A 15,723-nucleotide genomic window follows, 5' to 3' on the forward strand; every position below is an offset into this window, starting at 1 on the left:
TCTCTATCGATCTAAATAGGTGTATCTAATGTTTCTATACATGTTTTGTAACTCAGTCATTTATTTTCGTCTTCATTTTCAGGGCCTTTACAATAGTCTTGGCTGGAATGGATATTATCATTATAACACATATTATATAATGATAATTATCACAAGTCTAATGCCAGGTATTCACCCTCAATGACGTCGTCATTTCTTTTTTAAATTCGTAGCTTTGGCCCAATAAATTTATTTTTCCCCCGTGCTCGTTCATTACAGTAAGAAATGCAACTCACGAAGATTGTACATTGTTGAAGAAACTGGAAACCTGACAGGAATTGTTTGTTCATGTAAACTTAAAAGCAGGCGGATGCTACGCAAAACTCGCAAAAAGTAATACAAATAAAGAAAAACAATAAATAAATAAATAAAATAACAAGGATATAAAAAAAAATGATAGAAATAGTCAAATAATAAGAATATATTTCTTTCTTTCTTTTATATATTTCTTTAAGCCTTGATGAATGGGAGGCACATGACGAATGGGCTAATTGAAAGGTCTATCGTCCAGGAAGTAAATTATTTAGATGCCACTCACACAATCAAAACACTCTCTTTGGGATCCACACACCCAAACCTTGTTGAACAAAGAACGAGCTGAAGGCTGGGCCTCCCATCTACTATGCGCGATCTGGTTAAAAAAAAACACATTTATCCAAAGCCGTGTTAGGTCAATCCATCAAATTGACTCGTAATTGAGAGTAAAAATCCCATAACCATATGGCCTCTGAACGTTTTTTTTTTGTTCCCTTTGTGTGCGCTGACACCCACGGAGCTGCGTGGATAGGGACGCGCTTGTTCTCCGTATTGCGCACGGCTGTAAACCGGCTCCGCTTTATTGTGGCCGCCGCTCCGGGGGGGCCGCGGGGCTGCGGGCTCATTTGTCCGCCGGTTTCACGCTTGAACCCGGTGTACAAAAACGACAGCACCGCCCCGCGAACATCAGGCGCGCACACACACACACACACACACACACACGCACGCACGCACGCACGCACGCACACACACACACACACACACACACACACACAGACATACACACACACACACACACACGCACAGCCTGGAGTTACACAAAAAGAATAGCTGAAAACGCAGAATTATGGGTCCAGCTTGTGTTTCTCATGTCAGTTCTATAAAGAAAAAGGCAAAACACACACACACACACACGCACACGCACGCACGCACTCACGCACGCACGCACGCACGCACTCACGCACGTACGCACGCACGCACACACACACAAATACACGCACACACGGTCAAAGACATGTCGTTTTTTCCACAATAAGGCAATGAAAAATTCCCACATGAGCTGAAACCATAAAGCAACTAAAAAAAAAATCGGATAAAAAAAATATTTAAATAAAAAAATAAAAATGTTCTTAAATATTTGGAAAGACATTTTTTATTTTACATATCTGAGTACAGCCCTAGATTACAATTTATACATTTCATGTCCGGCTTCCAAAGGCACAATACGGCTTACAAAGCATTATAAATATATTAAATTGTGAGTTATTATTACAAGCAATTAGACATTTCTCGTGTGGCTTTTGATTATCGTTTCTGAGCAACTTTCAGGTCAACATAGTCCACGCCTTACAGGATATCGTTATACGTCGAAAATAATGCGTACAAGTGATCGAAAATAAAACCATCGATAAAATCAAATTTAACATGCAGCAAAACAATTTAGCAAACAGATTGAACATTGTTGAGCTGTGTGTGTGTGTGTGTGTGTGTGTGTGTGTGTGTGTGTGTGTGTGTGTGTGTGCGCGTGTGTGTGTGTGTGCGCGTGTGTGCGCTCCCCCCCAATAATAAACGATAAATAGAAATATGGCTTCATTAAAATCAATACAAATACCACCAAGTGACTATAAGCAACTGTTCACTGAAAGAAAATAATTGTATTGGAGTCAATGGATCATTAAAAAAAAACCTGTTTTAATTTGTCGAACCTTTATATATTTAGGTTTTTAAAATGAAAAAATGTGCATCTTAAAATTAAAATGTGCATCTTAATTTCTCAAGTTCAAGTTGAACACCTAAGAAATTGTAATTTTACAAATGTAATATCTTTGTTTAATTGATCCAATGACTACATTTTTTTCAGTGCACGCCTAAATTATTTTGATGATGACGTGAGAGTCTGTGCGTAAAGCATCCATTCCTCAAAACGCGTACAGTTCCTCTGCCAGCAAAAAAAAAAATATATTGCATCAATTGGCACTTCAGACGTGTTGTCATGGTAACGGGAGGGCGCAGGTCAACAGTCAGATCAATCGTCCACGTCGATCTCCTCGTCCTCGTCCTCCGAGCAGCACCGGCTGCTCAGGCGGTCCGTGAACGGCGACGTAGCGGGCGAGGAGGGCGGCGTGCCCGGCTTGCCGGGCTCCGAGGGGTCCCTGTCCGGGCGCGGACGCGGGGAGGCCGACCCGGGCTCGCCGGCGTGCACCATCGTGGCCACGCCGTTGGCCGCGCACTTCTCCAGCTCCGCCAGCTTGGCGAGCTTCTCGAAGGCCACGACGCCCACGGCCTTAGCCGACTCCACGTCGGCCTTCATCTCCTCCAGGTCCCGCTTGAGCTTGGCCCGGCGGTTCTGGAACCAGGTGATGACCTGCGCGTTGGTCAGGCCGAGCTGCTGGGCGATCTGGTCCCGGTCCGCCGGGCTCAGGTACTTCTGGTACAGGAAGCGCTTCTCCAGCTCGTAGATCTGGTGGTTCGTGAAGGCCGTGCGCGACTTCCGCCGCTTCTTCGTCGTGCTCCTCTGGCCGAAGAGCGCCAGACCGTCTCGGCCTGTGGAGAGAGACGATGGAATAAATCAATTCAAATGAAAAGAATGGTATATGACACAACATAGCAGAAATATATATATGCAAATGTCCAGATCGGACTATGTTTTAGCTTTATACATGGCTTATACTGGCTTGTAATATAGACGCCTTTCTGGCCAGGTATATGAATTATTTAACACACAAAGCTTAACGCGGCTCTTTTTGTTTTCGGTGCCAGTGATTTGCATAATAAGCAGTAAAGCAACTGATAAAAAAATAAAGATACATTGCAGAACATTTCGGATGGTGTCTTGAACAAATGAAGTTTCACTGCATAAATCGTATATATATATCGTATGAATATGTATGTGACAAATCAACCTCTTGAATCCCGAAACCATGGTTGTTTTTTGTGAATCGATATCAAATCTAGTCGGACAGGAATTATCTGCCGCAATTAATGTAATATTTTATTAGCACAACAATATTAAGCAGAGATTATTCAGTGTGTACTCGCATTCGACCACATTTTATAACAGCAAAACATGTTCATTCATTATTGGAAGACCGATTAGGATTAAAATAATTCAGTGTATTATAGCTGCACAGATATTATTGAACCAAATAAACCTATAATTTAACTCTTTGGATCGTCAACTGAGGATCTGTTTATAGCCTGTATCGTCCAAATTCACGAACAAAAAATGTAAATGAGCGTTTTTCGCTCGTTTCGTTCGTTTTTATTCTCGCAGATGAACGTGTAAATGCACAAGGTACTAACAGAATGGTTTTCTTTTATTACTTTCGTTTCTTAACAGAAGTGATAAGGGGGAAAAATACTTGGCACAAGAGACGATATAATTTAGTTAAACTCCACTAGTATTTATTATTATTATTATTATTATTATTATTATTATTATTATTATTATTATATTCCTTTTTATGTGTTTATACCCGTCTTTATTCACTGGACTCACCCTCGGCCGCCTGCAGCACGCTGACCTCCAGGCCTTTAAAGGTCTTGCTGGCCAGCTCCTCCAGGGCGCACAGTGGGGACGTCTGGCTGAGCAGCGCCCGGCCGGAGAGGCCGTGGCTCGGCGTCTTCTCCCCGGAGGAGGAGGAGGAGAGGAGGTGAGCCGCCCCGCATATGGAGTAGCTCCTCTTCACCACCGAGGGTTTGCTGAGGATGTCCTCGATGCTGAACGGCGTGAGCGGCTTGTTGGAGTTGGCCGGCGGCGGGAGCAGGTCCAGCGGACTGCGCCGCCGTTCCTCCAGCGCTCCTCCGGGGCATTTCGCGTCGTCCTTGGAGGTCATGGTGGCTGCTCGGCGGACAACCTCACCTCCTCTCTCCGGCCTCTTCTCCAAGACACGCAATTCAAACCAAAGATTATATGTATATTAATATAAAAGCAGAGAGGTTTTCGTGTATAGGATGATCCACCGGATCACAGGTCCATGGGCAATCGCATGTTGTTTGCTGCTGCGGGGGGACGCGACAAAGTTCTCTTTAAACATCCACGGATTCGATCCACTTTTCCGGGGAGACGCACGGACCACGAGCCGCCGAACCCATGTGGTGGTTGGAGAGCCACTGGAAGCAGCGGCGGCTGACCAAGACTAACAAGTGATGACTGGAAGGCAATCAATTACAATCTCTCTACCTCTACCCCCCCCGCCCCCTCTCTCTCCCCTCTCTCTCTCTCCACTCTCCACCCCCATATCTCCCTATCTTTCTATCACCCCCCCCTCTCTCTCTCTCACCCACACGCACACACACACACACGCACACACACACACAGACAGACACACACACACACACACACACACACTTTACTCTCTCTATCCCATATGTCTCTCTCCCTCTCTCTCTTAAAAGTCAAAGCCTCTCTCCCTCTCTCTCTCTCTCTCTCACACACACACAGAGACACACACACACACACACACACACACACACACCCTCTCTCTCCAGCACTGGGATGGAGTCCCGGGCAGAGCGGTGGTAATTAGAGGGCATGGCCGAGAGGAGGAGTTAAATTAGAATAGGCCCACTTAACACTTTCCCGGTAAATTAAATAATTTGTCACAAAACAAAACCACGAATTCCTTTGCATCCATGCGCAATCGTTTAATTCAGTCCGAGCTCGAGCCAATTTAGACTTGCCTGGTCCCCGCCAATGAGTCAAAGAAAAAGAAATGCCACAATTCAAAATACTGATTATATGTAGATAATTACAGATAACTCTGGATTATTACACCTACGCAATTATAACATAGCACAAATATATGATTCCACAACTTCATTTATTTCAATCCCTCCCTTTATTATATTTAAAATAATTGAATTCAAGGTCGTGTACGCATATTATACACAGAGAGGATACAGAGGAGAGCGCCACCTGTGCTCTAACCCAGAAGCAAAGAGACAAGACATTTCTCCCCAGAGCCAGAGATTAACAGTGAAAAAGTGAGTAGTCACCTTGAGCAGCATCACAACACTGCATTATTAAACCATCCCACAACAACTATGGGAAATATCTACTCAAAAGTGTTATTTTCAAAATATTGGTTACTTTACTACGAGTAAATCTACCAGGATAACAGAGATAGGCCATTGACCGTTGTTTTCATGTTGACGTGTTCTTTATTCGATTCGCAGAAAAGCAAATGCAATGAAAAGCTGAAAGATATGACTCAATCAATAAAAAACATAATCGCAAAAGTAAAAGCTAAGTACTATAGGCTTCATAGGCAATACACAGTGCATATAGACATTAGATGACGTCTGTGACTGTGAAATTCCATTGACTGCACACCGGTCACATGGTAAATTCGTGATCCCTATCTATCAACCATCCAAGGCATTCCAAATTCTTGTTTATAATAATAATAATAATAATAATAATAATAATAATAATAATAATAAAAATAATAATGATAATAATAATAATAATAAATAAAATAATTAATAAAAAATATTTAAAATTAATTAATTAAAATGTTTTTATTTGATTTTCATTCATTCATTCATTTATTTATTTGTTTGTTTGTTTGTTTGTTTGTTTATTGGTTTGTTTATTTATTCATTCATTCATTTGTTTGTTTATTGGACCGGTTACGAAAAAAAGGTAAAACTAAATCAATGGCTGAATGACCAGCAACAAATCCTTGATAAAATAGCCATGGCCAAAGTTTTGAGCCTGCAGAGCCGTGAAGAAGATGGAGTGGAGCTGGAGCAGATAAAGGGAGGCCATCTGCAATCAGAGCCTGTTGGCTATTTGCCAGAGTCTTGGACACTTTTATTTGGTCATTTGCACATGGTTTCTGCCGAGCGTGACATGTGATTACACGCCTCGTGTTGGATCTTTCCTCAGTTTGCCTTCTGAGTTGCCCCTGCCATTACCCATCAGCCAGTTCGGCATCCGCACTGATGGACGTGGAGTCTACACCCGATACCCCGTTTGGAAATCGAGAGAAAGTCCTTTCTTCACGTAGGTCTTTATTTCATCTTTGGAAAGTCTTTGATGGTGTCAAACGGGGCCCCCATGGGGGCCCATGTGTTCCTGGAACGGGCATCCGTACGGTTAGTACTGGAATTGACTGACACAGTTTCCTTTAAATATTGATTTATAAAATATGGTATGGGTTAATTATTTTCCCTTGGCTTCCGATTGGCTACTTTATTCTGTCTTCCAACTATACTAACAGAATAATATATATATATAATAATATAATAATAATAATAATAATAACATAATATAATATAATATAATATAATATAATATAATATAATATAATATAATATAATATAATATAATATAATATAATATAATATAATACAATAAAATAAAATACAATATAATAACAAAATAATTTAATGCAACACAAGACAACACAATATAATATAATATGATATAATGCAACACAACAAAGCACAACTCAACATAATATATATAATAATATATTGCAACGCAACACATCACAACATAATATAATGCAACACAATGCAACACAGCACAATACAACATAATATAATATGATATAATGCAATGCAACGGAACACAACACAACTAAACATAATATAATATAATATAATATAATATAATATAATATAATATAATATAATATAATATAATATAACATAATATAATATAATATAATATAATATAATATAATATAATATAATATAATTTAGCCCAATATAATATTTAATAACATAGAGATTAAACCTTTTCAGATTTGGTTTCTGACAAGTCACTAAAAAGAGTCATTCAATTTTCAGGTATTTTGTCTTCTTAATCCAGTTGGTGTAACACATGGCAAGTGAGGAGGAGTGAGAGTAGTAAAGTAAAAAGTTAAGCATTTTGGCCTGAGTCACTCTAAAATAATCACAAACGTTATGTTTACCACAAATCACAGTTGTACAGTATATGGTTCAATACCCTGTTTCATTTTGGTCCTTGTAAGATCATATTAATGTCAATTAATCCTGAGGAGGAGCATTCTGAATTCTTTACTAAATCCACTGAAAATAAGACATGTGACTGGATGAAGTCATGATTGTTTCACTCTTTTCTGCTTAGTGCATCCTGTTCAACCTTCATGAATAAAGTATCTTCAATCACTTTATTTCATCAAATTTCATCACTGTGTTGTCCAGATGGTCTCTACTGGTGTAAGGATTCTCCTCAATGTAAACACTACTATAGGCTATATATAAAAAAACGAACAAAAAAAAAATCTGTTTCAACTATTTCTAAAAATGCAATGTTTTTTTTATTATCAAATCATCAACTATAGAGGTGGTAATTATAGATTCAGAATTAAGGCGAAAACCTGGTTATTCCATCATAGAATGTGTCGGGTAGTATTGAGAGCTACCAGCCTAAAAATACTGGAGCTGATTCCAGAGCTGATTCCAGCTGTTTGCTTTAGGGCCGGGACATCTGACAGATTGTCTCCCTGGTCCGACGGCTTGGCTTTATTTCTAAAACAAGACATTAGCGGTCTTGTTTTTTGGCACCGCTCCTCTGGCCCACCGCCTCCTTCCACTGAGTCGATCAAAAATCGACCCATTTCACTAAAGCCGGTGCATTTCCGCTTCCTTCTTTTCAGTGCGAGCTCGCTGGTAGCAGCTTTTTCTCATATTTGTGGAAACGGTTGTTCAGATGTGTTTTCTGGAAACCAAAGGAGGTAATATCATCGACACACAATGATTAGCTTGTTAGTGATTGAGATTCAAATTATTTTGGTCTAAGGTATGCATTCAACTGGGGTTTTGAAAAGCTACAAATTTGAATTCTTGCTTCAGGATCAGTCTAGTCAAACTGCTCAAGCAGCATAGAGGATGGCACACGCTGGCCAGGCCTATATATATATATATATATATATATATACACTGTATATTCCACATTTCTTAGATTGTTTAACAGTCCAATGCAACTTGAGAAAACATCAAATAATTCATAGGTAAAAAAAAAAAACCTTTACAGTGAACCCTTAAATGTTACTCATCCCCGAAGGCCGTAAGGACCAAAGGATTTTTCAAGTTGGTACCAGGGTCATCAGGAAGATCGCAATCAGATAGTGGGAACCTGTTGAAAACGTCAATATCTCAAGCGTAAATGTGATTCGAAATTCCAAGAAAATAATTTCTGAACGGGGAGAAGAATCAGCTCGGGGACTGAATGTGGTGAATGAACATTACTCTAGGGTATAACAGATTCCCCATTTATTTGTCAATCCATCCATCTATCCATCCATCCATCCATCTATCCATCCATCCATCCATCCATCCATCCATCCACACAACTATACTGTATGCCTGCTGTGGCATTGGAAGAATCACTTTGAGGCGGGCCCGCAGATGTCCACTGACTGACTTACTGACTGACTGACTGACTGACTGACTGACTGACTGACTGACTGACTGACAAGGTTAAAGACACTGGCTTGGAGCGAGAGAGAGAGAGAGAGAGATAGAGAGAGAGAGAGAGAGGTTGTTCTCTCTGTACTTAGGAATGGACTTGTGCTCTTGGAAAGTAGGGAGGCCGACATCCAGGTCCTTCTTTCTCTTCCGGGGGAATTTCTGGAGATCTGGGGCAACCCAATTAGCCAAGTCTCCAGCTGCTGCAGCTTCATTATTTTTGGGTGGCGCAAGACATTAAATGTTGAGCACAGGCTTATCCAGAGGTTGGAGGAGGCGATACCCTTCCGCAGAGAAGAGAGAAATTCGTAACAATTGCAATTGTTGTTGCAAATTGAAATCACGCAGGGTTCGACACCCGGGCCACGGTCAGGGTAACAACAGTGACGCAAGACTCACAAACAGTTAAAATACCTTTAAATGACTCATGAGTCGGGAGTCACATCGGAGAAAGAGTTGTTTATTTGTTGCGTTCGCGTTTCGGCGACTGCAGCCGAGCACGCAAACGCTCACCGAATTCACTGAAAAGAGCTGAGAGCTGCAAGTCAATTACTTCAAATATAAACTACAAATAATTACCGAGAACTAAATCAATGTGGGGAAAGGTTTGTTTTCAGTGGACCTTCCCTGCCCCCCTAGCGCAGTGGGCATAGGGGCAGAACCCCCAACCCCCAATCCACCAACAAGCTACCGGACAACAAGGGAGTGGCCCGCGTCCTAAAAACAACACCTCGCACGGAGAAAAGCAGCGAGCACAGGTGTCCGGTCGGAGGAAGGGATTTGACCTGTGATGGATGCCTCGTTCACCTCCGCCGGCTGCTCGGAGCAGGAAACGGGACAGGTGCACCTTGAAGAAGACTGGACGAAGGAGCGCGCGGTGATCGATGATACCACTTAAGGTTTGAGGCGGGGAGGGAGAGAGGGCAGAGAGGAGGAGGAAAGGGAAATAAATAAAGTTGGGGCGAGAAAAGTACACGTTACGGTATCTAGAAACGCACGAACGATGATTTCCGGTTACTGACTGTTCCAGTCCTGTTATCTCTTTGATCGCACGCCGTCATATTCACCCGTTGGCTCTCAGTTTGGGTAAAGCATGGCCACCTTAGATTAGCTCATTTGTGGGATAGAGGGTGGAATTCATGAATAAAGAAGCGTTTTTAGCACAAATACGTGGCAGAAATAATATAAATTTAAGGGTTTTTGCCACTGGTCACTGATTGGTACCATTTGGTTTCAACTGAACTATTTGCGTAGTTTCACAGGTTTTTGATGGACATAATACCTCCATCAAAAAACTGTGAAACCACACCAATATGGTTGCCATTGGACTTAACGCCTCCGGAGAGTCACCCAAACACATTGACCAGCGCTGCCTAAACCGCCTGAAAACACCTTGAATGTTTGCTCGTCACAGATTTTCATCAATATGATGCGAGACCATTCAGAATGATTGTACCCCCGCCCCCACGCCCGCCCGACTCAGCTAAGACTGTTTTAAACAGCCTAGTTTGTTTGTCCACATATATGTATGTTAGGAAAGGTATTTTGGCCTTTATTTTATATATGTGTTAGTTATTTTATTTGTGGGAAAATGTATGGCGCTGAGCTAATGGGGGGGACATACTGAAGGCTCAGTGTGGAATAGCTTAACGACGCAAAAGCATCTTTAATGTTAATAAAAGAAATTGAGACGTTTACCAGCTGTGGGGCAGCAAGTGTACTAAAAATTTCGTCAATTTCGGAGCCGGTGCATATTAACTGGGTTAAAATGTCAAATAATTTGATCAACGTCCAAGGCGTTTATACCGAGTTAACCTACATTGGATATGTAGACAGAAGATACCAAAAAGCCTTTTAAAATGTCCCCAAATCGAGTTCAGATGAACCGCGCGGCCCTCGGCGTGCGCCCGCCTTTAGTTAACCCAAATCCTGGTTTGCGCCTCACCCCGGCGAGAGCGACGGGCGAGCGGGACCCAGAAGGGAGGATGAAGCCATCTGACTCGCCATGCTCCAGCAGACTGCTGTCTTCACCGAGCGAGCGGCGTGACCAAAGTGATTTATTCATTACCGATGACTGATGACAATAGTGCGACGTGTTCATTAATAGTGAGCGATGTCACTGAATTCCCCTTACCCTGCCTCCACTCCTCTTCTTTCTCTCTCTCTTTCACTCCTGCTCCTCCCTCCATCCCTCCTTCTTTGACTCGCCTGCCGCCACAGCTGTCTAGTGTGACAAATAGCTGAGTTATTATTTGGGGGGGGGGGCAACAAACACACACACACACACACACACACACACACACACACACACACACACACACACCCTTAAACTATAGTTTTCTGCCGCCCCGGCTCTTATGATCTTTTGTGTAGAAACTAAACCCGTAGGTAGGTAAAACATGGAGAACAAGGCAAAGACTGTGGCTCGATTGACTGATTTGCAGCGATCGAGATAGAGGAGAAAGAGAGAAAGAGAGAGAGAGAGCGAGAGTGAAAGAAAGAGAGAGAGAGAGAGAGAGAGAGAGAGAGAGAGAAAGAGAAAGTGAAATATGTCACGCTCATGCAGCGTGTTCAGCAGATGTTGGCGCAATTAAGATCCCGATCTAAGCTGTTTAACTCAGTAGTAATGAGGAGCTAATAGAGATACACACACACGCACGCACACACACACACGCACGCACGCACACACACACACACACACACACACCGCGCCCCGCTCCCTCTGTCTCCAAGATAAACAAACACTCACTATTTTCATCCGCTCGCGTCATTATTTTTTCTACCGTAAAGTTGAATCCCTCGGTTCTGCATTATCCTCTGAGCCCCATCTTCCCCTCTTCTCTCCATCTTGTCTTCTCCCCCCCCCCCCTCCTGCCCGCACGGGGCGCGGGGAGCGGTGGAGGCGGACGCCGCTGAGCAGGCGGCTGAAACAATCCCGAAATGAATCAAACTTAGAATCTCACAAACTCCAGAATATAAAAAAAAAAAAAATATATATATATATATATATAAAATGGCAATAGACAAGGTAGCAGCGGTCTGGGAAGGACCCGGTGCAAGTGGTGTCAGTACCGCTCAGTGTGCGTAACCTCCCCACCCCCCGGCAGCTGGCGCAGCCGAGGCCGGGCAGGAGGCGCAGGGTGACGGGGTGGAGGCGGCAGCTGACCCGCCTGTCGCCGAGAGCCCGGAGAAGGACAATGACGACCAAATAAATGGAGGGTTGTTCTGATTCAGACCGCACGGTAACACATTCCCAGTGACCAAATAGTGAAGTGTGATTTTCTCTTTTTTTAATGACACTTTTGGCTAGTCAGTCAAAATGAGTCATATTGTGTTATTGTTTATAGGCATTGCAAAAATTAGTGGGGTTTGACTTATTGGATGGAAATAAATGTTATCGTTTAGGAAAGCACGTTACCACCTTAAGAAAAAAAAAGCACCTGTTCACAAGAAAGGGAATGGCACTAAAAAAACAAAAACAGAATAATTGGCTGTAATCTTGAATCAATGGGTGTCTCTATTTTCTTTCCTGTCTTATCTGGGTTTTTTTTCCCCTTTTCTTTTCCCTTATGCAAACTTCAAGTTTGGGGTCTTTACTGTAAATATTAAAAAGGGAGGGGTAGGCAGATGAGAGGGCTACTTTTTGAAATGTGTTAAGTTTAGAAATATTTTTCCTTCAGGAAACACACAGATATAAATAATGAGGGCGTCAGGGCGGAGTAGGGTGTAACAGTCAACTTAAGTGCAAGTCTTGCCATTGTTTTTCCTTTACGCTCAAATGTGAAAATGGTATCCGCAAACGAGATATTAAAATGTAGAACACTGACGGTGAGACCAGCGGTTCACCACTAGCTTCCTGTCGGAACACAGTTTTTGAAACTACTGCCAAAGAAAGGTGACCTCATGATGCCTAAGCACTGCAGTCGCCGTTCGTTGATTATGAGATCCTCTCAAAGGTACTCGCAAACGCATTCTTTCCACACTTGGGGCTTTTGGTTTCGGTGAAGGTTTTCCTACATCAGGAGTCCTATATGACAGTGCTTCGTGCTTGGTTGGAATGGGTAGACCGCTTCCAGTTATGGGGTGTTGGGGGTTAGACAGGGTTGTCCCGTTTCAGGGCAGCTATATTTCTTGGTCCTTGAACCATTTCCCTGCAGAGTTGGAAAACAAACAAGTGGGAAGACCTCACCTCGTGTCCAAAAGATAACACATCACTTGCTGTACCAGCTCACGCAAACTGTCAATATTTTCACCGCAAAACAACGTGAAGGGAAGGAGGCATCGAGGTGGACTGAGTGTTTTGGCCCAGACTCTTCACCGAAAGGCAGCTGGCCGTCCCTACAAACCGCCCGTCACCATACCAGATGCGTGACCTCCAGTGGAGGATTGCACATGGGGCTACAGCGACAAACATGTGATGCATCTCGATCCAGGCACCATGGAGGGAGGTCCTTCACGCGTAGAGAGGGAGTATGTAGAGCACCATATTTATTACATACCTTTGCTCATGCCCCTATTGTTTTTTTTTATTCAAACTCTCTCTCTCTCTCTCTCTCTCTCTCTCTCTCTCTCTCTCTCTCTCTCTTTCTTCATCTATCTCTCTCTCAGCCAATATAACGATCTGAGCCGTCGTTCCTGCAGCCAGCTGCTGGTCAATACGATGTCACTTCCAAGGTTGTGTAGTTAACTACCCGCTCCTAGGCAAAGAGTTAATGGCATTTAAGAGATCATCTGAAAAGGGATGTTTTTCTCCTCAAAAGCAGTGGCCGGTCATTAATAACTACAAATATTTGTTATTGTGTGAGCAATGTGCCATTTGTCAGGGAGGCGTGCACTAAAGGAAAATCAATGTTTAATTAAAGGCAAGGTGTTTAGCACCATCAGACAAAACAAAGGGCCCTCTTTATCCCAGACAGTCTCAAGCGATGGCTGCGGTTTGACAGGAACCCGGGAAAACGCGCTGATTTGCTCCCTCCATCACCAAACGCACAGGGGTGACATTTAAAATGGCACAGCTTTTCAGCCACTGATAGCATCGCCATTTCAGCTATTGTGTATTCCAAGCATACCTGCTTTTGTAAACAGCTGCGTGTTTGTGCATGTAAATGTATGTGTGTGCGTGTGCGTGCATGCGCGTGTGTGTGCGTGTCTGTGTGTGTGTGTGTGTGTGTGTGTGTGTGTGTGTGCACAAGTCGAGTGTGCCGCAAAATTAGCTTAATCACGGAGGGCGTGTCATGTGGCACTCGGTCTCCTTTAGTGTATTAGTGCAGGCTGAGCGGGTGTGAACAGAGGAGGGTTCGGGGGCTGAGCGCAGAGAGGCGGACTCCCGTCACTCAGGGACGACTTCATTAAGGCACGGCCATGAATAGAGGAGCAGTTTGTTAAACGAGAAAACACCAATGAGAAAGAGTGATAGATGGATGCTTTATATCACTGAGGCATGCCACTGGCTTTGATTGATATGTTAATGATCACATTATCTCTTTTACAATTGTAAAAATTAGTTAAAATGACATTAGATGCAGAAGCAAAGCTTGGGATCTATAAGATAAGATAAAATAAGATAACAAAAGTCTATATCTACTATATAAATCATCGATAACTCACAAAGAAGTTCACGTGTTCTAGTCAATAATAGACGTATCTGCACCGAACAGTCGTGGAGGCCCCCGCGAGGGGAAGTAGGAACTGGGGAGCTCCCCGAGAACCAGACACCTTCAAGGGCTGTTTTTTCTGGTTGTATTTGCGCCGCCAATAGGAACTCTGAAGTGACATCAGCCAGCGGGGTTTCAGCACGAGTTCCGTGTTATATTTAGTCCTTAAATTTCACTGATTTCACCTACTTATCAGTCCACCAAAATCTGTTTCCGAACAAATCTGAGGCGAGAAATAATCAGTCCAGTTGCTGAATCTTCACTCATATTAGACCCAGGAGACGTCATTTAAAGTTTGTTCTGACTTTTGCAAGGCACGGGCTCACAAGGGGACAGTGCACGCGGACTTTTTTCGTTTCATTCAATGAACGAAAATAAAATAAATGAAATAAATACTTCTACAATAAAAGTGTATATATTTTTTGTTTTTTATTTCTATTGTAGCGTTCTAAGAACCACAAACGTTGCTAGTTCCTGCAGTGTGGACACAAAAAAAAGCGATGGCTCCTCTAAAAGTTCTTAGAACTATGAAAAGGTTGTGAAAAGGGTCCCGAGGTGGCGGCAGAAATGTCGGCCAGTGTTTTTGCCACTGGATTGTCTTCAGTTTAATGCAGAATTAAAATTAAAATAAAAAAATAAAAATAAAACATGAACATTTACAATGTAAGAAATGCAAGAAGTTATTAAGACTGAATGTAAAAACACTAATGAGGTACCAAACGTCGCAATCGCCCTTTAGTAGAGAGATTACACGATGATGAAGGAGGTCAGCATTGTGTTTATATTATATATATAAATTTAACGGCATGTATTTGAAATGAAAGAAACATTGTACTAGTTGGTGATCATAAAAAAAACCCCTTCAATTTGACTGAAAAGTTATTTGTGCTACATAAAGCATCCCTTCCATTTTACTCTTGCACATATTCTAGTTGATTTTCAGCAGTATTGGTACTATATTATAATACAGTACTATTTGAAGTAAAGGCATCAGCGTAACAAGGATAAAGCTCTTATTTCAATAAGAGTAAATCATTGGAATCCATATAATTTTAACTGGCAATTACAGTAACAGGTCATACAGAATTTCCTTCAATCTTTCAGATGTGTTGAGATGTGGGATCTATATCCATTTGGCAAACCCCCAATCCCCCTCACACTCCCCCCATTCCATCTCATACCTGCTGCAGCTTGTTCTGCACTTTCTAGCGTCTGGGCTCCGAAATGCCAAAGCCCCGCTCCTGCATCGATCCGAAGTCGGCCGCGCTCAGATCAATGAGAATTCAACAAAACCGCGGGCGAGAGGAGTCGCCAGGGGTCGCGACCCCCT

General features: G+C 42.6%; 1 protein-coding gene across 1 annotated transcript; it reads right to left on the reverse strand.

Annotated features, from left to right (window-relative positions):
* Nucleotides 1-1,438: 1,438 nt before the first annotated feature.
* lbx1a (ladybird homeobox 1a) lies at nucleotides 1,439-4,396 on the reverse strand. Its single transcript, XM_080016089.1, has 2 exons — nucleotides 3,794-4,396; nucleotides 1,439-2,838 (listed from the first exon to the last, which is right to left on the reverse strand). The coding sequence occupies exons 1-2, from the start codon at nucleotides 4,128-4,130 to the stop codon at nucleotides 2,321-2,323; spliced, it is 855 nt and encodes a 284-aa protein (XP_079872215.1). The 5' UTR covers nucleotides 4,131-4,396; the 3' UTR covers nucleotides 1,439-2,320.
* Between the last annotated feature and the right edge of the window lie 11,327 nt (nucleotides 4,397-15,723).

Source organism: Zeus faber, assembly GCF_960531495.2.
Source record: "Zeus faber genome assembly, chromosome: 16".
In the NCBI taxonomy this organism is placed as follows: Eukaryota; Metazoa; Chordata; class Actinopteri; order Zeiformes; family Zeidae; genus Zeus; species Zeus faber.

Bases quoted from the DNA above. Each gene is read 5' to 3' on its own strand.
- lbx1a (XM_080016089.1), bottom strand. From the start codon at position 4,130: ATGACCTCCAAGGACGACGCGAAATGCCCCGGAGGAGCGCTGGAGGAA. The intron at 2,839-3,793 runs GTGAGTCCAGTG...CTCTCTCCACAG, and splicing joins CGTGCTGCAGGCGGCCGAGG to GCCGAGACGGTCTGGCGCTC.